The sequence below is a fragment of the Podarcis gaigeae genome (assembly GCF_964106915.1).
Source record: "Podarcis gaigeae genome assembly, chromosome: 2".
Lineage (NCBI taxonomy): Eukaryota > Metazoa > Chordata > Lepidosauria > Squamata > Lacertidae > Podarcis > Podarcis gaigeae.
In genome coordinates, this window is record NC_139679.1 from 34,532,653 (window position 1) to 34,549,622 (window position 16,970).

General features: G+C 44.4%; 1 protein-coding gene across 1 annotated transcript in view; it reads right to left on the bottom strand.

The window, feature by feature from the left end:
• ACSF2 (acyl-CoA synthetase family member 2) overlaps window positions 1-16,970 on the bottom strand; it is a gene marked incomplete at its 5' end in the record, with an annotated part of 59,382 nt that overhangs the window by 32,349 nt on the left and 10,063 nt on the right. Inside the window, 8 exon segments of the mRNA XM_083727980.1 lie at window positions 4,650-4,726; window positions 5,893-5,984; window positions 7,060-7,208; window positions 8,130-8,225; window positions 8,952-9,114; window positions 11,754-11,872; window positions 13,852-13,905; window positions 14,921-15,045. Coding sequence (XP_083584106.1) covers window positions 4,650-4,726; window positions 5,893-5,984; window positions 7,060-7,208; window positions 8,130-8,225; window positions 8,952-9,114; window positions 11,754-11,872; window positions 13,852-13,905; window positions 14,921-15,045 — 875 coding nt within the window.

The following is a 16,970-nucleotide window of genomic DNA, read 5'->3' on the forward strand; positions in this document are numbered from 1 at the left end:
ACTGTTTTCAAATAGCTGGCTCTTTCCAGCACTGAAAAGCTGGCACACTGGAGACTGTGCAGTCACAAAAACGACATGGGAGCACAGCCTTATGCCCAGCCATGCAACCTGAAACATGTGCAAGTATCACAAATATGTCCCAAGGGGCCCAAACAATACAGCACCACAGTCTTGTATATTACCTAATACCAGCATTGCACAGGGCTGTACGTGAGATCTTCTTAGAAAGCTTTGCAAGAAGCTGCCTGGCAGAGCAGAAAAAGTCACACCATATATTGCTCCCCTTGTTTAACCCCATCGCCAAAGCTCCTTCACTAATATCCATAGCTCTGCCGGCACAAGGGGAGAGAGTGTGCACATGATCCATGTTACAATATGAGTGCCAACAAATTGACCAGCTATGCATCAGAATGAACATCAAAGGAACAAACTTTCAAGCAAGGCCCTTTCCTTTAAGAGCAACATGTGATGCAGCCATGCAAAACGATAAACACACACAACAGGGCTTGACTTGAGTTACAGGTTTGTCCAACACCAAGAAACGCCATTGCCCATATTGTTCCAGTGATCTAGAACGGCAGATTTTTTCCCTTCCATCTCATGCATCCCTTTAAAGGCCAGCTACACCTTTAGTAGATGGACGCAGGTGGCGCTGTGGGTAAAAGCCTCAGCGCCTAGGGCTTGCCGATCGAAAGGTCGGCGGTTCGAATCCCTGCGGCGGGGTGCGCTCCCGTCGTTCGGTCCCAGCGCCTGCCAACCTAGCAGTTCGAAAGCACCTCCGGGTGCAAGTAGATAAATAGGGACCGCTTACCAGCGGGAAGGTAAACGGCGTTTTCGTGTGCGGCTCTGGCTCTGGGTCTGGCCAGAGCAGCGATGTCACGCTGGCCACGTGACCCGGAAGTGTCTCCGGACAGCGCTGGCCCCCGGCCTCTTGAGTGAGATGGGCGCACCAACCCCAGAGTCTGGCAAGACTGGCCCGTACGGGCAGGGGTACCTTTACCTTTACACCTTTAGTTAGGGACGCGGGTGGCTCTGGCTTGCCAATCAGAAGGTCGGCGGTTTGAATCCCCGCAGCAGGGTGAGCTCCCGTTGCTCAGTCCCTGCTCCTGCCAACCTAGCAGTTCAAAAGCACACCAAAAAGTGCAAGTAGATAAATAGGTACCGCTCCGGCGGGAAGGTAAATAGTGTTTCCGTGTGCTGCTGTGGTTCGCCAGAAGTGGCTTGGTCATGCTGGCCACATGACCCGGAAGCTGTACGCCGGCTCCCTCGGCCAATAAAGCGAGATGAGCGCCGCAACCCCAGAGTTGCTCACGACTGGACCTAATGGTCAGGGGTCCCTTACACCTTTATTTCCCAATTCAGCCATGTCAATTTCCACATACAATGGGAATTTTCGAAATGAAAATTCATGTAATCATGTTCTAGCTATATATATATATATATATATATATATATATATATATATATATATTTGCTTTCGTAGATTTTCACGGGTACAGGAATGCAGGTTTTGGTGTCCTCGGGTGTCTTCCCGTGTAAAAGTTGGGGTGTCTAGGCGACGTTTCGACGAGGTCTCACTCGTCATCTTCAGGCTGGTGCTTTCGGCTTCTTGTTACTGGAACAGAGCGGGATCTCAATGTTTGAGTTCCTATAAATACTGTAGAGGGGGTGTGGTGTCTAGCCTCCAATGTTCTGGGCAGAGAGGAAGTTCCCAGGCTAGTGTGCCTTTTCTTCTTTTGTTCCTTAATTACTTGAGAGATACCTTGAGTGATTTCTTGAGTGATATCCTGAGTACCACTTAGGTGGGTCATTAGGTGTGGATTAGTTGCTAAAGTCTTTGTGTCTTGACCTCTTGAACTTTGTGAAGAGTTTTCCTGAGAAGATGGCTGTATTGCACTTAGTTGTGCTTTGGCTTGGCTTCGTGTATAGGGGCGAGCTGTGGTTTTGTGGCTTGTGTCAGCCAGATCTGTGTAGGGATTGCAGGGGGGTGCAGCATCCGGAGGTGCCACCATGGATTGGCTACTGGATGGTGTCAGTAATTCATCTGTGGAGAGGGTCTGGGTTTGGGTCTGGTGTGGTTGATTGGTGTTGGCGTTCTGTGTGCCTCTGGATCTGGTGTCAGTTTTTGTGGGGAGGGCTAATTTCCAGATGTCTGGCAAGCGGGATGTGTCGTCACGCTTGTTCATGTTGTGAGGGTGTTTCTCTATCTCGATGGCTTCCATGATTATTCTCTTGTGGTGATGTTCCGTGTTAAAGAGCAATTTGGAATCTGCAAAATTAATTTCGTGTCCTGTTTCTTTCATGTGTTGGAAAAGAGAGGAAGTTTTTTCTTCTTTTTTGACGGCATTCTTGTGTTCTGCGATACGTGCATTTATTCGTCTGTTTGTTTGTCCAATGTACGTGGCTGGGCAGACTTTGCAGGGTATTTCATAGATCCCTTGGTTTTCCAACTGGATTTTATCCTTGGGGTTTCTGAGGATATTGGCTATTTTTTGGTTGGTGCAAAAGGCTGTTTTGATATTGTGTTTATGGAGGATTTTGCTAATTTTATCTGTAGTGCCCTTGATATAAGGAAGGAGGGCCATGCCATTGTTTTCTTCTGTGTCTTGGTTTTTGGGGGGTGTTTCCTTTTGGATTAGCTTCGTAATCCTGTTTTGCTGGTATCCATTGGCAATTAACACATTTGAGAGATTCTGTAACTCAGTTGTCAAGTGGTCTTTGTCAGCCAGGCGTTTGGTTCTGGAGATGAGAGTCTTGGCTACGGAGTTTATTTGTGCAGGGTGGTGGTGTGATTGTGCATGTAAGTAGCGGTTGGTGTGTGTTTTTTTCTGGTAGATAGTGTGTCCTAGGGAGCCATCAGGTTTTTTGTAGATTAGGACGTCAAGGAAGGGAAGTTGGTTGTTGGCTTCTATTTCCATAGTGAATTGTATTTTGGGGTGTAAGTTGTTGAGATGTGTGAGGAAGCTATCCAGTTTTTCCTTCCTGACAAAGACCACTTGACAACTGAGTTACAGAATCTCTCAAATGTGTTAATTGCCAATGGATACCAGCAAAACAGGATTACGAAGCTAATCCAAAAGGAAACACCCCCCAAAAACCAAGACACAGAAGAAAACAATGGCATGGCCCTCCTTCCTTATATCAAGGGCACTACAGATAAAATTAGCAAAATCCTCCATAAACACAATATCAAAACAGCCTTTTGCACCAACCAAAAAATAGCCAATATCCTCAGAAACCCCAAGGATAAAATCCAGTTGGAAAACCAAGGGATCTATGAAATACCCTGCAAAGTCTGCCCAGCCACGTACATTGGACAAACAAACAGACGAATAAATGCACGTATCGCAGAACACAAGAATGCCGTCAAAAAAGAAGAAAAAACTTCCTCTCTTTTCCAACACATGAAAGAAACAGGACACGAAATTAATTTTGCAGATTCCAAATTGCTCTTTAACACGGAACATCACCACAAGAGAATAATCATGGAAGCCATCGAGATAGAGAAACACCCTCACAACATGAACAAGCGTGACGACACATCCCGCTTGCCAGACATCTGGAAATTAGCCCTCCCCACAAAAACTGACACCAGATCCAGAGGCACACAGAACGCCAACACCAATCAACCACACCAGACCCAAACCCAGACCCTCTCCACAGATGAATTACTGACACCATCCAGTAGCCAATCCATGGTGGCACCTCCGGATGCTGCACCCCCCTGCAATCCCTACACAGATCTGGCTGACACAAGCCACAAAACCACAGCTCGCCCCTATACACGAAGCCAAGCCAAAGCACAACTAAGTGCAATACAGCCATCTTCTCAGGAAAACTCTTCACAAAGTTCAAGAGGTCAAGACACAAAGACTTTAGCAACTAATCCACACCTAATGACCCACCTAAGTGGTACTCAGGATATCACTCAAGAAATCACTCAAGGTATCTCTCAAGTAATTAAGGAACAAAAGAAGAAAAGGCACACTAGCCTGGGAACTTCCTCTCTGCCCAGAACATTGGAGGCTAGACACCACACCCCCTCTACAGTATTTATAGGAACTCAAACATTGAGATCCCGCTCTGTTCCAGTAACAAGAAGCCGAAAGCACCAGCCTGAAGATGACGAGTGAGACCTCGTCGAAACGTCGCCTAGACACCCCAACTTTTACACGGGAAGACACCCGAGGACACCAAAACCTGCATATATATATATATATATCTCCAAACAACCATGTTTTCTTGTGGACAGCCTTCCAAGGGTAGCCTTCCACGCCAAGGGTGGGCAGTGCAAGAGGCCAAAAAAGTGGGTGGGATCAGAAACAAAAGTGGGTGAAATAACATCTATGACTCTAACCTTTGCACAGCAGGATACATCCCAACCATGCAACAAAACAGAGGCTTCTGCACCAACCATCTCTCCATGCAGGCAGTCAAGAGGCATTATCAAGGTTCTAGAAGGCATCTCAGCCAGGCAAAAGCATTCCAGGAGGATGTAGAGTGAGGGTGACAGAGATAGGTGTGGCTGGGGCAGAGTCCCCAAGGGTCAGACACAGAGGCTCAGAGGACTGAATTTGACCCCCTGAGCTGAGGTTGCCCACTCCTGCAACAGAGGAACCTTCACAACCGAAAGATTAAGGGTGACTCACCACTATCTCCCGCATGTTCATGTTGTTGATGATCTTCTTCATGACCTCAGGAGGAACTGGCGAACCTGCAATGACTCCTGAAAGACAAAAATGCATACCGTGAGAAGTTGCCTAAAGGACACTGCAAATTTACAAAGCAAGTCATGACAACGGCTACATACATACATTATTATTATTATTATTATTATTATTCCCTTATTAACCCTGACGCTTCGCAAATCAGCCGAGATTTTGACAGAGCAGACAGTAGCAAAACATGTGAGTATAGTTTGTGTGAATCCAAACAGTGTAATTCCATACATTACTTGTATTTTTATTTGCAGATACTTGGTTTGGAATCCCTTCCGCTCAATATTTGCAGTCTGCCTGGCCTCTGCTGCCACACACTGGTGGATGCAGATTTAAAAAAAAAAAAGGAAAACCAATGTATTGTCTACCTTGTGCTACTTCAGTAACAGAAATAGCAAAAAAAACCCCGCAAACTTTCAGATTATTAAGCAATAAAAAGGAAGGTGTGGTTGATGGATCGCTCATGCATGAGGATAAACATAACATGATTTAGTGGTTCACTAATATACTCCAATAATTTTTATTAACATTTTGCTGCTCTTGAAAGTATCACCAGGTTGAAGGGAGGAATGATCCCTAGGTGTATGTCTGTGCTGCTGGATCAAACCCATGAGAATGCTTACCTCAAAATATTTGAGTTTGGGGAAGGAATGGGCAAGATCAACCAGCAACAGCAGCAGTGTCTCCCCACCCCCCACCCCCCGCAATTAACCTAGAAATGAGCCAATTCCTCTTTAAAAATGGAGACAAGCTGGCTCATTTTTTGAGGAAATTAGTTTAAACAAGAGCTGCAAGCTTTGGTTGAATAATTAAGAACTTATGCTGACTGGGCTTAATTTTAACAGATGACGGCAAGCCTGAAATGATTAAATGGTGAATTAAAGGCACGCTTTTTAAAAAGCATGTTACTGTAATGGGGAATGAAAAAATAAAATATTGAAGACAACATTTCGTTGTAACCCATATAATAGCGTATTTTAAAAGTAGATTGCATGCAAGCCATCTAACGCTTATTTCAGTACCTTTAAAAGGCTGTGGTATATGCAAATTGATGCAAATACATTTGATTCCGTTTAAAGTTTATCTTTAAAAGGCATCCATTAGCATTTTTTTAAAAAATGTGGGGCTGATAAACCTCATTTAAACATGCTTACGTTTGGGTTCTTATACTTACCGCCCCGAAGAGCTGAAAGGTCGTAGCTGGCAAAGTCAGGTTGAGCTAGCATATCTATGAACATGGTTGGAGTGCCGTGAACATGGGTACATCTTCAAATAAAGACAAAGAATTGCAGGTTGCTAAAACGAAGGCAGGAGCATGGCAACTGCTTCCTCCACCTGTTTCGGACTGCAGGTATGAAAGCTCAAGTTTGTCTTTATCCCCAAGCTTAAGAATCCTTTCCTTGTAACCGTGGGGAATTTTTTTTCCCAATGCAAAGAAAACAAAATGTGCACAAATGCTGTATGCATGCATATCCTCCATTGCCTAACTCCACATGAAAGAAGGCTCCCCAGCTTCATGGGTTACCAGAATCTCCTGAAAAATCCTCAACCACCTGGCATTTGGGTTCCCAACATTATGAAACCAACACCAAGCTGTCAAGTGTTTAGTCAGCGCAAAGCAAAAAAAGCAGATTTTTGTGAAATATGAAAGTGCCCCCCCCAAAAAAATAATTCAGGGGACAATTGTTCTAATAACACCCCTAACCACCAATCCAATTTTTAAAAAGCTCAAAATAATGCTAGAAGTGGGGAAAATCTGTTGTGGAATACAAACATGCCCAGTCTATTTCTGCATATACTTTCTTCAGAGGCAAAAATATATCCGTTTCAATTACAGTGATTCCTTCAGAGCAACATAAATGAATTGCCACATTCTCTTTGCTCCTGAAGAAGGCAGTGTGCTGTAATGTTTAGTGTGCGTTGTGTTCTGCCAATAACATTCCCTCACTTCCCTCTACACCACATGCAGAAATTGCCTTCTTGAATGTTGGAGCCACAACTGGTCAATCCACCGGATCTCATCTTTCAATGCAAGAGAAGCCGCTAACTCACCAAGAGTTTGAGACTCATTGGCTACCCTCACCTGGCTTAGCCAGCCAGTCGAAGCCATTTCCCAGGGTGTGGCTGCTGTCCCATGCTGACAGCTTCTAGGAGTCACAGGTGCAAGCAAAGTGCAGGGTGGGGACCAAAGATGGACAAACCTCCCCAGAAGGAGCACAATATGACCCCCCACACACACCAAACCCCCCACGACCCCCCCTAACACCCCATACACCCCAGTATGGCCTGTATTAATAGACAGCTAATTCTTCCTAGAACTAAGCTTAAGACAGACTCTTACTTTTCATGGTCCAGGGCCTTCAGTGCTGCTTTTGCATCGAAGCTTAGAGACGGGAAGACAAGACAGACGCCATGAATAGCCATCAGCACGCAGCCTGCCACAGACCCCAGGCAGTGGTAGAGAGGGACAGGGACGCAGCAGCGGGCATTCTAGGGTCAAGGCAAACAAAGACAGCGGTGGACTTGCCTTCCAGTGCTGGCTCTAACTTTGCTTACAGTTCATTGTCACAGAGACCAGAGGAATGCCAGCAGGAAGCCTGGGGTGGAGATTTGCATGAGTGGGACAATGTGTGACTGTGAGAAAAGTGTACGTAGCTTTAAAATTTCTAACCATCAAGTAATATCCACTCTTAGACTAGTACATTCACATAGAATTAGACAACCTCTAACTAATACAGGATATGAATGCGCCACATTCAGGTTAAGTATATAAACAGGGGCCCTAGAAATTGAGAATCTGGTGGCAAATGCACAGTATTGATCCTTGCACCTTTTTTAAAAAAAATAATGAAGTTAAAGGTAAAGGTAAAGGTACCCCTGCCCGTACGGGCCAGTCTTGACAGACTCTGGGGTTGTGCGCCCATCTCACTCAAGAGGCCAGGGGCCAGCGCTGTCCGGAGACACTTCCGGGTCACGTGGCCAGCGTGACATCGCTGCTCTGGCGAGCCAGAGCCGCACACGGAAACGCCGTTTACCTTCCCGCTGGTAAGCGGTCCCTATTTATCTACTTGCACCCGGAGGTGCTTTCGAACTGCTAGGTTGGCAGGCGCTGGGACCGAGCAGCGGGAGCGCACCCCGCCGCAGGGATTCGAACCGCCGACCTTTTGATCGGCAAGTCCTAGGCGCTGAGGCTTTAACCCACAGCGCCACCTGCGTCCCTCTAGCAAAGATCTTGAAAAGTGTATCTGAAAAGCTGAGAAACTAGGAGGGACAATGACGTATAATTCTACATTACCACCATCACACACACACACACACCCCAAATAGCCCTCACTCATTACTTAGGGGACACGATTCCATACAGTTAGTGTCCGCATGCTCAACATTAACCAATAGACTGAAATGACTCACCCCATCTTGAACTCTCAGTCTTAATCCAATGAGGAATGCATTGTTCACAATGTTGTGGTGAGAAAGGGTAGCTCCTTTGGGGCTTCCTGTTGTTCCCTGAAGGAAAGAGATGTTTTACTAGCTCGTTTAGACCTCACCCTATCCCACAGTCATAGGCTAATTATAAGACTTCAGATGCAATGCATAAATTGCTGAAATGCTATGACATGGATGGGCAGCCCGTGGTCCCCCAGATGTTGCTGAAAAACACACTAGCTTCCCCATTTGTGGCCTAAAACAGCCTTTCTCGATCTTGGGTCTCTAGATGTTGTTGGACTACAACATCCATCATCCCTGGCTATTGCTCATGCTGGCTGGGGCTGGTGGGAGTTGGGAGTCCAACAATATCTGGAGAGCTGTTTGTTCCCCATCCCTGCTCTAAAGCGTGATGGTAAGTTAAACATGCTTTGCCTGCCTGCCTGCCTGCCTGCCTGCCTACCGGCTGGCCACCAGCATATACTTCACCCCTGAGAAAACCTCTATGTCACTTCTTCCTTCTCATAATTACTAATCCTTTTGATCTTAATACAGTACTACCATACACACTAGCTTTTCCTTATTTTCTATCAGGCATTATCAAAGTATTTTGGATCCCCCCCCCAAAAAAAACACCATTATTTTTCACTATCCCCAGAAAACAAATTCCTGCAAATGTAGGCAGCCATTTCTGTACAAGTGATTCTAAGCTTCAGATCTTGGCTTCTTTGGTACAGAATATTCCTGTTTCCTGGCCACTGCAGGCTGCATTATTTGAACACTAGAAAAAGCACATTTGGTACTCACTGAAGTGAACTGGATGTTGATAGGTTCTTTGCAGTCCAGTGTCTTCTGTATTTCCTCTAGTTGCTTCTTGTGTCTGCTGTCTCCGGCCTGCATCACATCGTTCATTGAGAATGCACCGGGCAACTTGGAGTCTGAGTTGATTACAACAGAAAGCTCTGGTAACCTGATACAAAAAAAGGAAGGTGTGCTCAGTAACAGGGGAAAGCGGAGTATAGTTTGCCATGGTACAAGTTCAGGGAATAAGCTCCAGATAAAGTATATGGACCAATTTTTTCCCCTGCCCCCAGAAGCTGAGAAGGATGTTTGATGAATGAATAATCTGAACAGTTTTATACAATCCCTCTAAATTTAACTGGGCTTCAATTCCACCCATGGCTGCTGTTTTGACACCAAAAAACCCCCACAAATTGATGGTTTAGTAATTTTGTAACGTTTTCAATATTCAGGTTCCACAATTGACTCATATGGTATTAACACAGGTCCACGGTGGTTTTGTGCTGAAGAGACCTTGCTAAAGAATTTTAGGATATTCTAAAAGTGGAGTTGGCAGCAGGTTGGATCTACAGATAAGAGACCAGAACAGACTACGTGGGGTTGGCGGGTCTCTTATCTTTCCATGAATGTTTGGAGACTGAGAAATAGTTTTTAACACACTGGCTGTGGTTCCAAAGGTCATCCATGCCAAATGCCTATGCATCAGACACACGTAGACTGTCCCTTCAACCTTCCTTGGCAGGAACTGCCCATGTCACAGCAAATCACCTTTTCTGTTCCAGCAATAAAGGTTACACAAAAAGCGGCTTGGCCTGGATTCTGCTATGAAGACCATAATCCACTAAGTCTACCAGTAATTCCACTTGGCTTTATGACACCATATATCCATAAAAGCCACAGGACTCCGGCAGATACAGATCCTGCTGGCAGAATACACGGGAGGTGGGGTGGAGAAAGACGCACAGGAAACTGCCTGATATTGAGCCAGGCCACTGGTCCATCTAACTCAGTCTTGTCTACACAGACTGGCAGCAGCTCTCCAGGTTTCAGGCAGGGCGCTTTTCTGAGCCCTACCTGGAGATGCCATGAGTTGAACTTGAAACCTTCTGCATGCAAAGCAGGTACCGTATTTTTTGCTCTATAAGACTCACGTTTTCTCTCCTAAAAAGTAAGGGGAAATGTGTGTGCGTCTTATGGAGCAAATGCAGGCTGCGCAACTATCACAGAAGCCAGAACAGCAAGAGGGATTGCTGCTTTCACTGCGCAGCGATCCCTCTTGCTGTTCTGGCTTCTAAGATTCAGAATATTTTTTTCTTGTTTTCCTCCTCCAAAAACTAGGTGCGTCTTGTGGTCTGGTGCGTCTTATAGAGCGAAAAATACAGTACTTTAAGCGCTGAACTATGTCCCTTTCCCCAAAGGAACAGAGGAGTGGTTTTTTAAGGTCCGGCACTGGCAAACCATTGCAATAAATAAACTAATCCATTAATTATACATATGTATGAGAGGGTACAACTACACTGCATGGTTAATGGCGATCCTTTGGCCCTTGTATTCTTCAAGGTTACTGCATCAACAAAAAGTATTGTTGCAGAAAATGAACTTATTACTGTTCATTAAGTTTTGTCAGGCATTTTTTGCAAATCGGGTATATATTTTAAGTGATTTTGAAACATCTAAAAAATCAAAGGGGTCCAACAGAAAATTGGGAACGTGCATGAATACAGCTTGTGAGTATTCAGGCTGCTCTCAAGGAGGGCCCATAATAACTGTTCCGAACATCTTTCCTGCTACTTGAAATCCTTTCACTGGATGTCAGCCTGAGACCTTGGAGTGCCAGTCACAAAACCATGGTGGGTTAAGTGGGACAACGGCTTGACTTTAGTGTAGAGAGCTTCACATAGTACTGATTACTCATTGCCTCAGGCAGCTACAAAGGGACAGAGGAGAGGGGTTCCTCCACATGTTGTTGGACCACAGTCCTCACCATCTTTGAACTTTGGCTTTGCTGGCTGGGACTGATGGGAGTTGGGAGTCCAACAACATCTGGAAAGCCACAGCTTCCCCTATCCTAAGGAATGTGGCAAAGTGTCAGGTTTCAGGGAATCCGATCCCTCCGATGGTAACAGCCAAGAAGCAGAGAAACAATTAAAAGTTCTTACCACATAATTTATTAATATTCACAGAAAGAGATGAAGGAATGCAGTCTTCCCTTAAAAAAATGGCGTTGCTCCAAGTCCCACCCCATTACATCTCTCCTATTTTACGTCCCCTGCGTCGGCTCATCTGAGTTTTCTGCCTCTGAGCTCTCTGTTCTACTACCCTCAATGCACGCCTGGTCCGGGGGGGGGGGGTCAGGAATGCTTTCCAAAGACGCTGAGTCTGTCAGCTGTCACTCCCCTGGTGCTTCTTCCTGTTCCTCTTTGAAAATTTTCCAGCTTATCCCCTCTGCAGCCTCTGAACTATGCCCTTTTGCAACCCACTGTTCTAAATCTATACTGTCCTCCTGTTCAGGAGAAGGTTCAGGAGAAGGCGGGGGGGGGGCGGTCCCCACCATTCCTCCTCAGTCCAGCCCCTGACACAAGGAGTGAAAAAGTGAAAGAACTGAACCGGTCCTTAAACTCATCATCGTGTTTCCCTTATGGTGTGCTCCAATATAATAGAAAATCTGAAAGCCCCTCCCGCTCTTCATCTTGTGGATCCTTTGATTGATTGTGTGGGTATTTATCTGGGCACTTTATCAATATGAAAACAGTGTTTAGGATCGGGCCTTGGAGGAGACTAATGAGCAAATTCTCAGGGAACACTTACTTCTTGCTCTGTAATGCTCCTGGAGTAGAATGTTCCAACTCAGGGCACACTTGCTTCAAGATCTCATAGTACTTCTGTGATTTGAACTGTGTAGGGAACACCAGTGCTTTGCAGCCAACCTAGAGAGATACACGTACGGATGAAGCAAATGGGACACAAGGCAACCTGTGCAAAAGAGCAGCCATTCCAGGTGTTTTGAACCACAGCAGTCTTTTCAGCATCAGCCAGCATGCTTTTGTTCTGCCTTTTACTGCTCTAGGTGAAGTTCTGCATACCCCTGCCCCTTCCTATAGGGACACGGGTGGCGCTGTGGGTTAAACTACAGCGCCTAGGACTTGCCAATTCGAAGGTCAGCAGTTCGAATCCCTGCGACAGGGTGAGCTCCCGTTGCTCGGTCCCTGCTCCTGCCAACCTAGCAGTTTGAAAGCACGTCAAAGTGCAAGTAGATAAATAGGTACCGCTCCGGTGGGAAGGTAAACGGCATTTCCGTGCGCTGCTCTGGTTTGCCAGAAGCGGCTTAGTCATGCTGGCCACATGACCCGGAAGCTTTTCGCCGGCTCCCTTGGCCAGTAAAGCAAGATGAGCGTCGCAACCCCGGAGTCGGCCACGACTGGACCTAATGGTCAGGGGTCCCTTTACCTTTACCTTACCCCTTCCTATCTACTTATTTAAAATGATACACCACTTGATTGTAAAAAAAAACAACACCCCCAAAACCCTCAAAACAGCTAACACAAAGAATAAAATGCCTTACTGTATGCTCCAGCAGCATTGCAACAGTAAATTAAATTATCAAGACTTCACTGGGATAGTCTTTTCTACTTTTAATAATACAGTGGCATCTTTATACCCTCCACTTTACAACTGAACCTATGCCGTGGATGACCTGTGGACACCAAGAGCCTCTCAATCATGTCTTCTGGAATGAAGGAGATCCAGTCTGTGTGCCCAAAATGCAGGCAGATGGCCATTTCCATATGCCTGTTTGAGGCAGGTATACTCTGAGTTTTGCGACCGCAGGGCCAGCCCTTAATGAGACTCATTTCCAAGTTAGTATGCCCAGAAAGCAGCCTCAGAGCTTGATCCTTTGAAAGAGCCTCAAAGCTTGATCCTTTGAAAATACATCCCGCTGAATTCAGTGGAAGTTACTCTTAAGAACATTACGAAGATGTTCTCATAGTGTCGGCCAACGAGGAAGGAAACAAACACATAGGAAAAATAAGAGCAGTAAGAACTGCAAACCAACAAGCAAGAAACATTTGCAAGCTGAAACAGCATTGTGCAAGGCCACTAGTGCCAGATAAGCTTGTCTTATTGCTTCCAAACTTTTTCCCATAGCGAGAGCAAGCAAGAAGTAGAATCACCTACTACAGCTTTTGTATTTCACCTCCCATGGTATTTTAATGATTTAGCTCCAAAGCTAAACCAGAAAGGTAAGTACAAGAGGCCTCTTAATCTGGGCAAGGATTAATTTTTTTCACAAGAAACTTAATAGCTTTAATCCCTCATTATTAGGGATAAGAAAGTTGAATGGCTTAAGTCAGCGATAATTGCCATAGAGGGAGACTATGTTGATTAGGAAATGTTGAGAGAAGCAAAAACAAAACAAAGAAAAACCATGTATGCCACATCGAGCTCCTTGGAGAAACCATTGGATATAAATATAATATAAGAAAATACAATCCATGAACATAAATGCTCAATTTTAGCATCTAGGTATTGGTCTTATATTTTTTTTAAAAATCATCTCAGCTCGTAGTAACAAAATCCATCAGTTCATTCTGATTTGGGGGGACAGGGACAACTTTTTGTTTGTGCCTGCCCTCAACCAACTGCCAATTAACTTGATTCAACAACCACACGTGTCAGTATTATGAGAGAAAAACATACAGCCCCCATTCTCTTCAGTCAGCTTTTCCTCTAAACCAAAGCTCCAAACCCATTAGCCATTCCCAAATTATTGTTTGGGCTGCCTTTTTCTATACTTTCCTCCAAATCAACCTCAAACTTAATCAATGCATTCCCAGAGCTTCAAGCGTTTTCAGAAAGCGCTGTGGATGAAAACAAGCAGTGCTGACCACAACAGGCCTTGTCGTACCTTCTTCACCACAAACTCCAGCTCTTGGGATTGATATGCTGGGTTCACAGACACCTGGAAATGATAAGAGATGAGAATTAAATTAATCAGAGATACAGCTTCTTAACCATTTACTGCTAAAGAGTGACTGTGTGTGTTGAGAGGTCAGAGGTCTCCTAGTATCGGTTTCAGAGAATGAAGAATACAAACCGGGCCTAAACCACTCTTGAATTTTAATTAATTGTCACTTAGTGGAAACAGGAGAGTATTTCCTAACACAAGCTGCCACTGTTTCCCAATGTAATATTTATTTATTTATTTAAAATATTTATATACCACCTGCCAGGCAAGCATCTCCTGGCTTGTACTCCACTAATACCAAAACAGAAAACAAATACAAAATATGCAGTGCGGTGTCACCACAAACCCTCCAGCTAGTGCAGGAGAAAGAACTCCCCACTCTGCCAATATTTGCAAGATGAGTCTATTGGGTCTTAGATAAAATACAACTTTCATTATAAACCAAAGGATATTTGTTATTTAAAAAAAAAAACCTCTGAATTCTACAAAATTCTTCAGCCAGACAAGATAGATGATTCCCAATCATACAGTAAGAGGAGTTACTTTCTGCCAAAATACAAATCCAAACACTTTTATACACTAACCTTAAAGGTGTGTGCAGTTGCGTCGATACTGAATGGTATTGTGAATGTTCTTTAAATATACAAGCTCGTGTTCTTTAAATATACAGTGGTACCTCAGGTTAAGTACTCAATTCGTTCCGGAGGTCCGTTCTTAACCTGAAACTGTTCTTAACCTGAAGCACCACTTTAGCTAATGGGGCCTCCTGCTGCTGCCGCACCGCCGGAGCCCAATTTCTGTTCTCATCCTGAAGCAAAGTTCTTAACCCGAAGCACTATTTCTGGGTTAACGGAGTGTGTAACCTGAAGCGTATGTAACCTGAAGCATATGTAACCCGAGGTACCACTGTACAAGTTCTCTTCCCCAGCATGACGTCCATCTAGGGAGTTCTTGGATTTTTCCTTAACCAGCCACCAAGCCTCTCAGCTGTTCATAAGAAGGAACTTACCAGGATGATTCCTGCTTGCGCCGTGGCAAATTGCATTAGGACCCATTCGTACTTGTTGGGACCCCACATTCCCAGCCTGTCACCCTTTTTCAAACCAAGGGCCAGAAGTCCTTGTGCTGCCTGTACTACCTAGAGAATAGGAGAGAGAGAGAAAACCCGTCTCAGCAGATTGAGCTAGGCAGGTAGGAAATGATGGAGCATGTGAGATGAACGTTCCACTCTGTGCACTGACGACACAGAAGAATCTAAAAAGCTAAAGGAAAGGAATATGGCAGCAGCCAGTATGTTCATCTGCCAAGGCAAGATGGTTAAAGAGCATCAAACAAGTTTCCTCCTAATCAGAAGATGGTGTGTTGGCTGCATTCAGACCAAACACCTATGTTCTGAAGGAAATTCACCTTTCTGGAGGGCCACCAATTGATTTAAAAGCTCATAGGATTCTACCATTTAATTCACTGTGTAGTCTCTTAAGAATGTATTTTATTTTAAGGGTAATGGCTATGAGTACTGGATTTTGTTTATTTTGTTTGTTTGTTTGGTATTACTTTTATTATTATTTGTTGAATTTATATACCGCCCTATACCTGGAGGTCTCAGGGCGGTTCACAGAATAAAATCAAAATATAAAACCACAAAATACATAATCAAAATAAAAACAACCCAATAACCTCCCCCCACCCAAATCCCCCACCACCACATTTTAAAAGGGCATAGGATGTCAATCAAATCAACAGTTTCCACCTCATTTTTATTATTTTATTTCATATTTCTTACTGGATTGTTATTTTAGCTTTGTGATAAAGTCTTGAATTGTTTAATAAAACTGACACAAGCCACATTTAAATTTACGTATCTGATTTTGACATGCCCAAGAGAGGTTCAAGGTAAAATGTGACATGAGAGCAATAGATATTCCGCTCTCTATGTCTTTTTTGTTTGCTAGAAGCAGCCCCGCTGGTACCTGACCAGGGCTATGTATGATAATACAGAATACAAAGGTCCTGCAAAGCTACCATAAGCCACAGAGACCAGAACATACGGGAACTGGGTTTGTGCCTGCATGTTTCCCCCTCCTAATAGTAAGAGAGCGGGGAGGGATTTGGGTGAGGGCTGTGGAGTGGTGAAAATTAGCTGTACACTATCATTGCTCTGCTCCATTGTAGGGGAAAACGAAAGATGGAAGAAAGGCACCCACACACTTCTACATCACAATTAGATTGGCCCTAAGCAGAACGAGTGAAAACAACCTGAGATTAACTGATGTATGATGAAAAGCGCTACAAGCAGCATTAAAACATTCATGTCCTAACTTCAGATGTTGCTGGTCTATAATTCCCAGCCCCTCTAACAATTGGCCACAGTTGCTGGGCCTGATGGGGACTGGAGTTCCACGACATCAAGAGGACCACAGCTTCCCAGCCCCAGTTCTAAATAGCTTATAAAGCTTTAGCTAGTCTGAGCCTTGCATCCAAAAATCCCATGCATTTAATGGGGAGTTAAGTCCCACTAAAGTACAGTGGAACTAATTTTTGAGTAAACATGCATGAGATCACCTTCAAAGCGTTGCAGACAGATGCTTTCAGTAGCTGCTCAGTCCCACTCTGGAAAACTTATCCAAGCTTTGATCATCATCATCTGGAACAATTAAGTCCATCTTACTTTTAGGATACTTGTTATTTATTTATTTCCAGGCAGCTTTAGAGACTTGCTTTTCAGCAACTGCTCTCAAATCAGCTTACGGCTTAAGAAAAAATAAAGCACCCATAAAATCACGACAACAATAAATGGTTAGGAGAAATTAAAACAGGGTCAGGTAAACCTGGCATTACAACATAAAAAAAGGAGAGAAAAGGTATTGACAGCGTGTTTCAGTGGACCATTTCCCAGAATTTGTTGCATCAACTTTCGTAAATGATTCCAGTGCTCGGGGGCCATCCCAGAGAAATAAGAGTTTGCAGGAACTACCATAAGATTTTCACCCTCAGAACTCAAAGAATGGAAAGGAACTCACACACAAAATGTTGCTTGCTCAAGGATCAGTGTGGCCCAG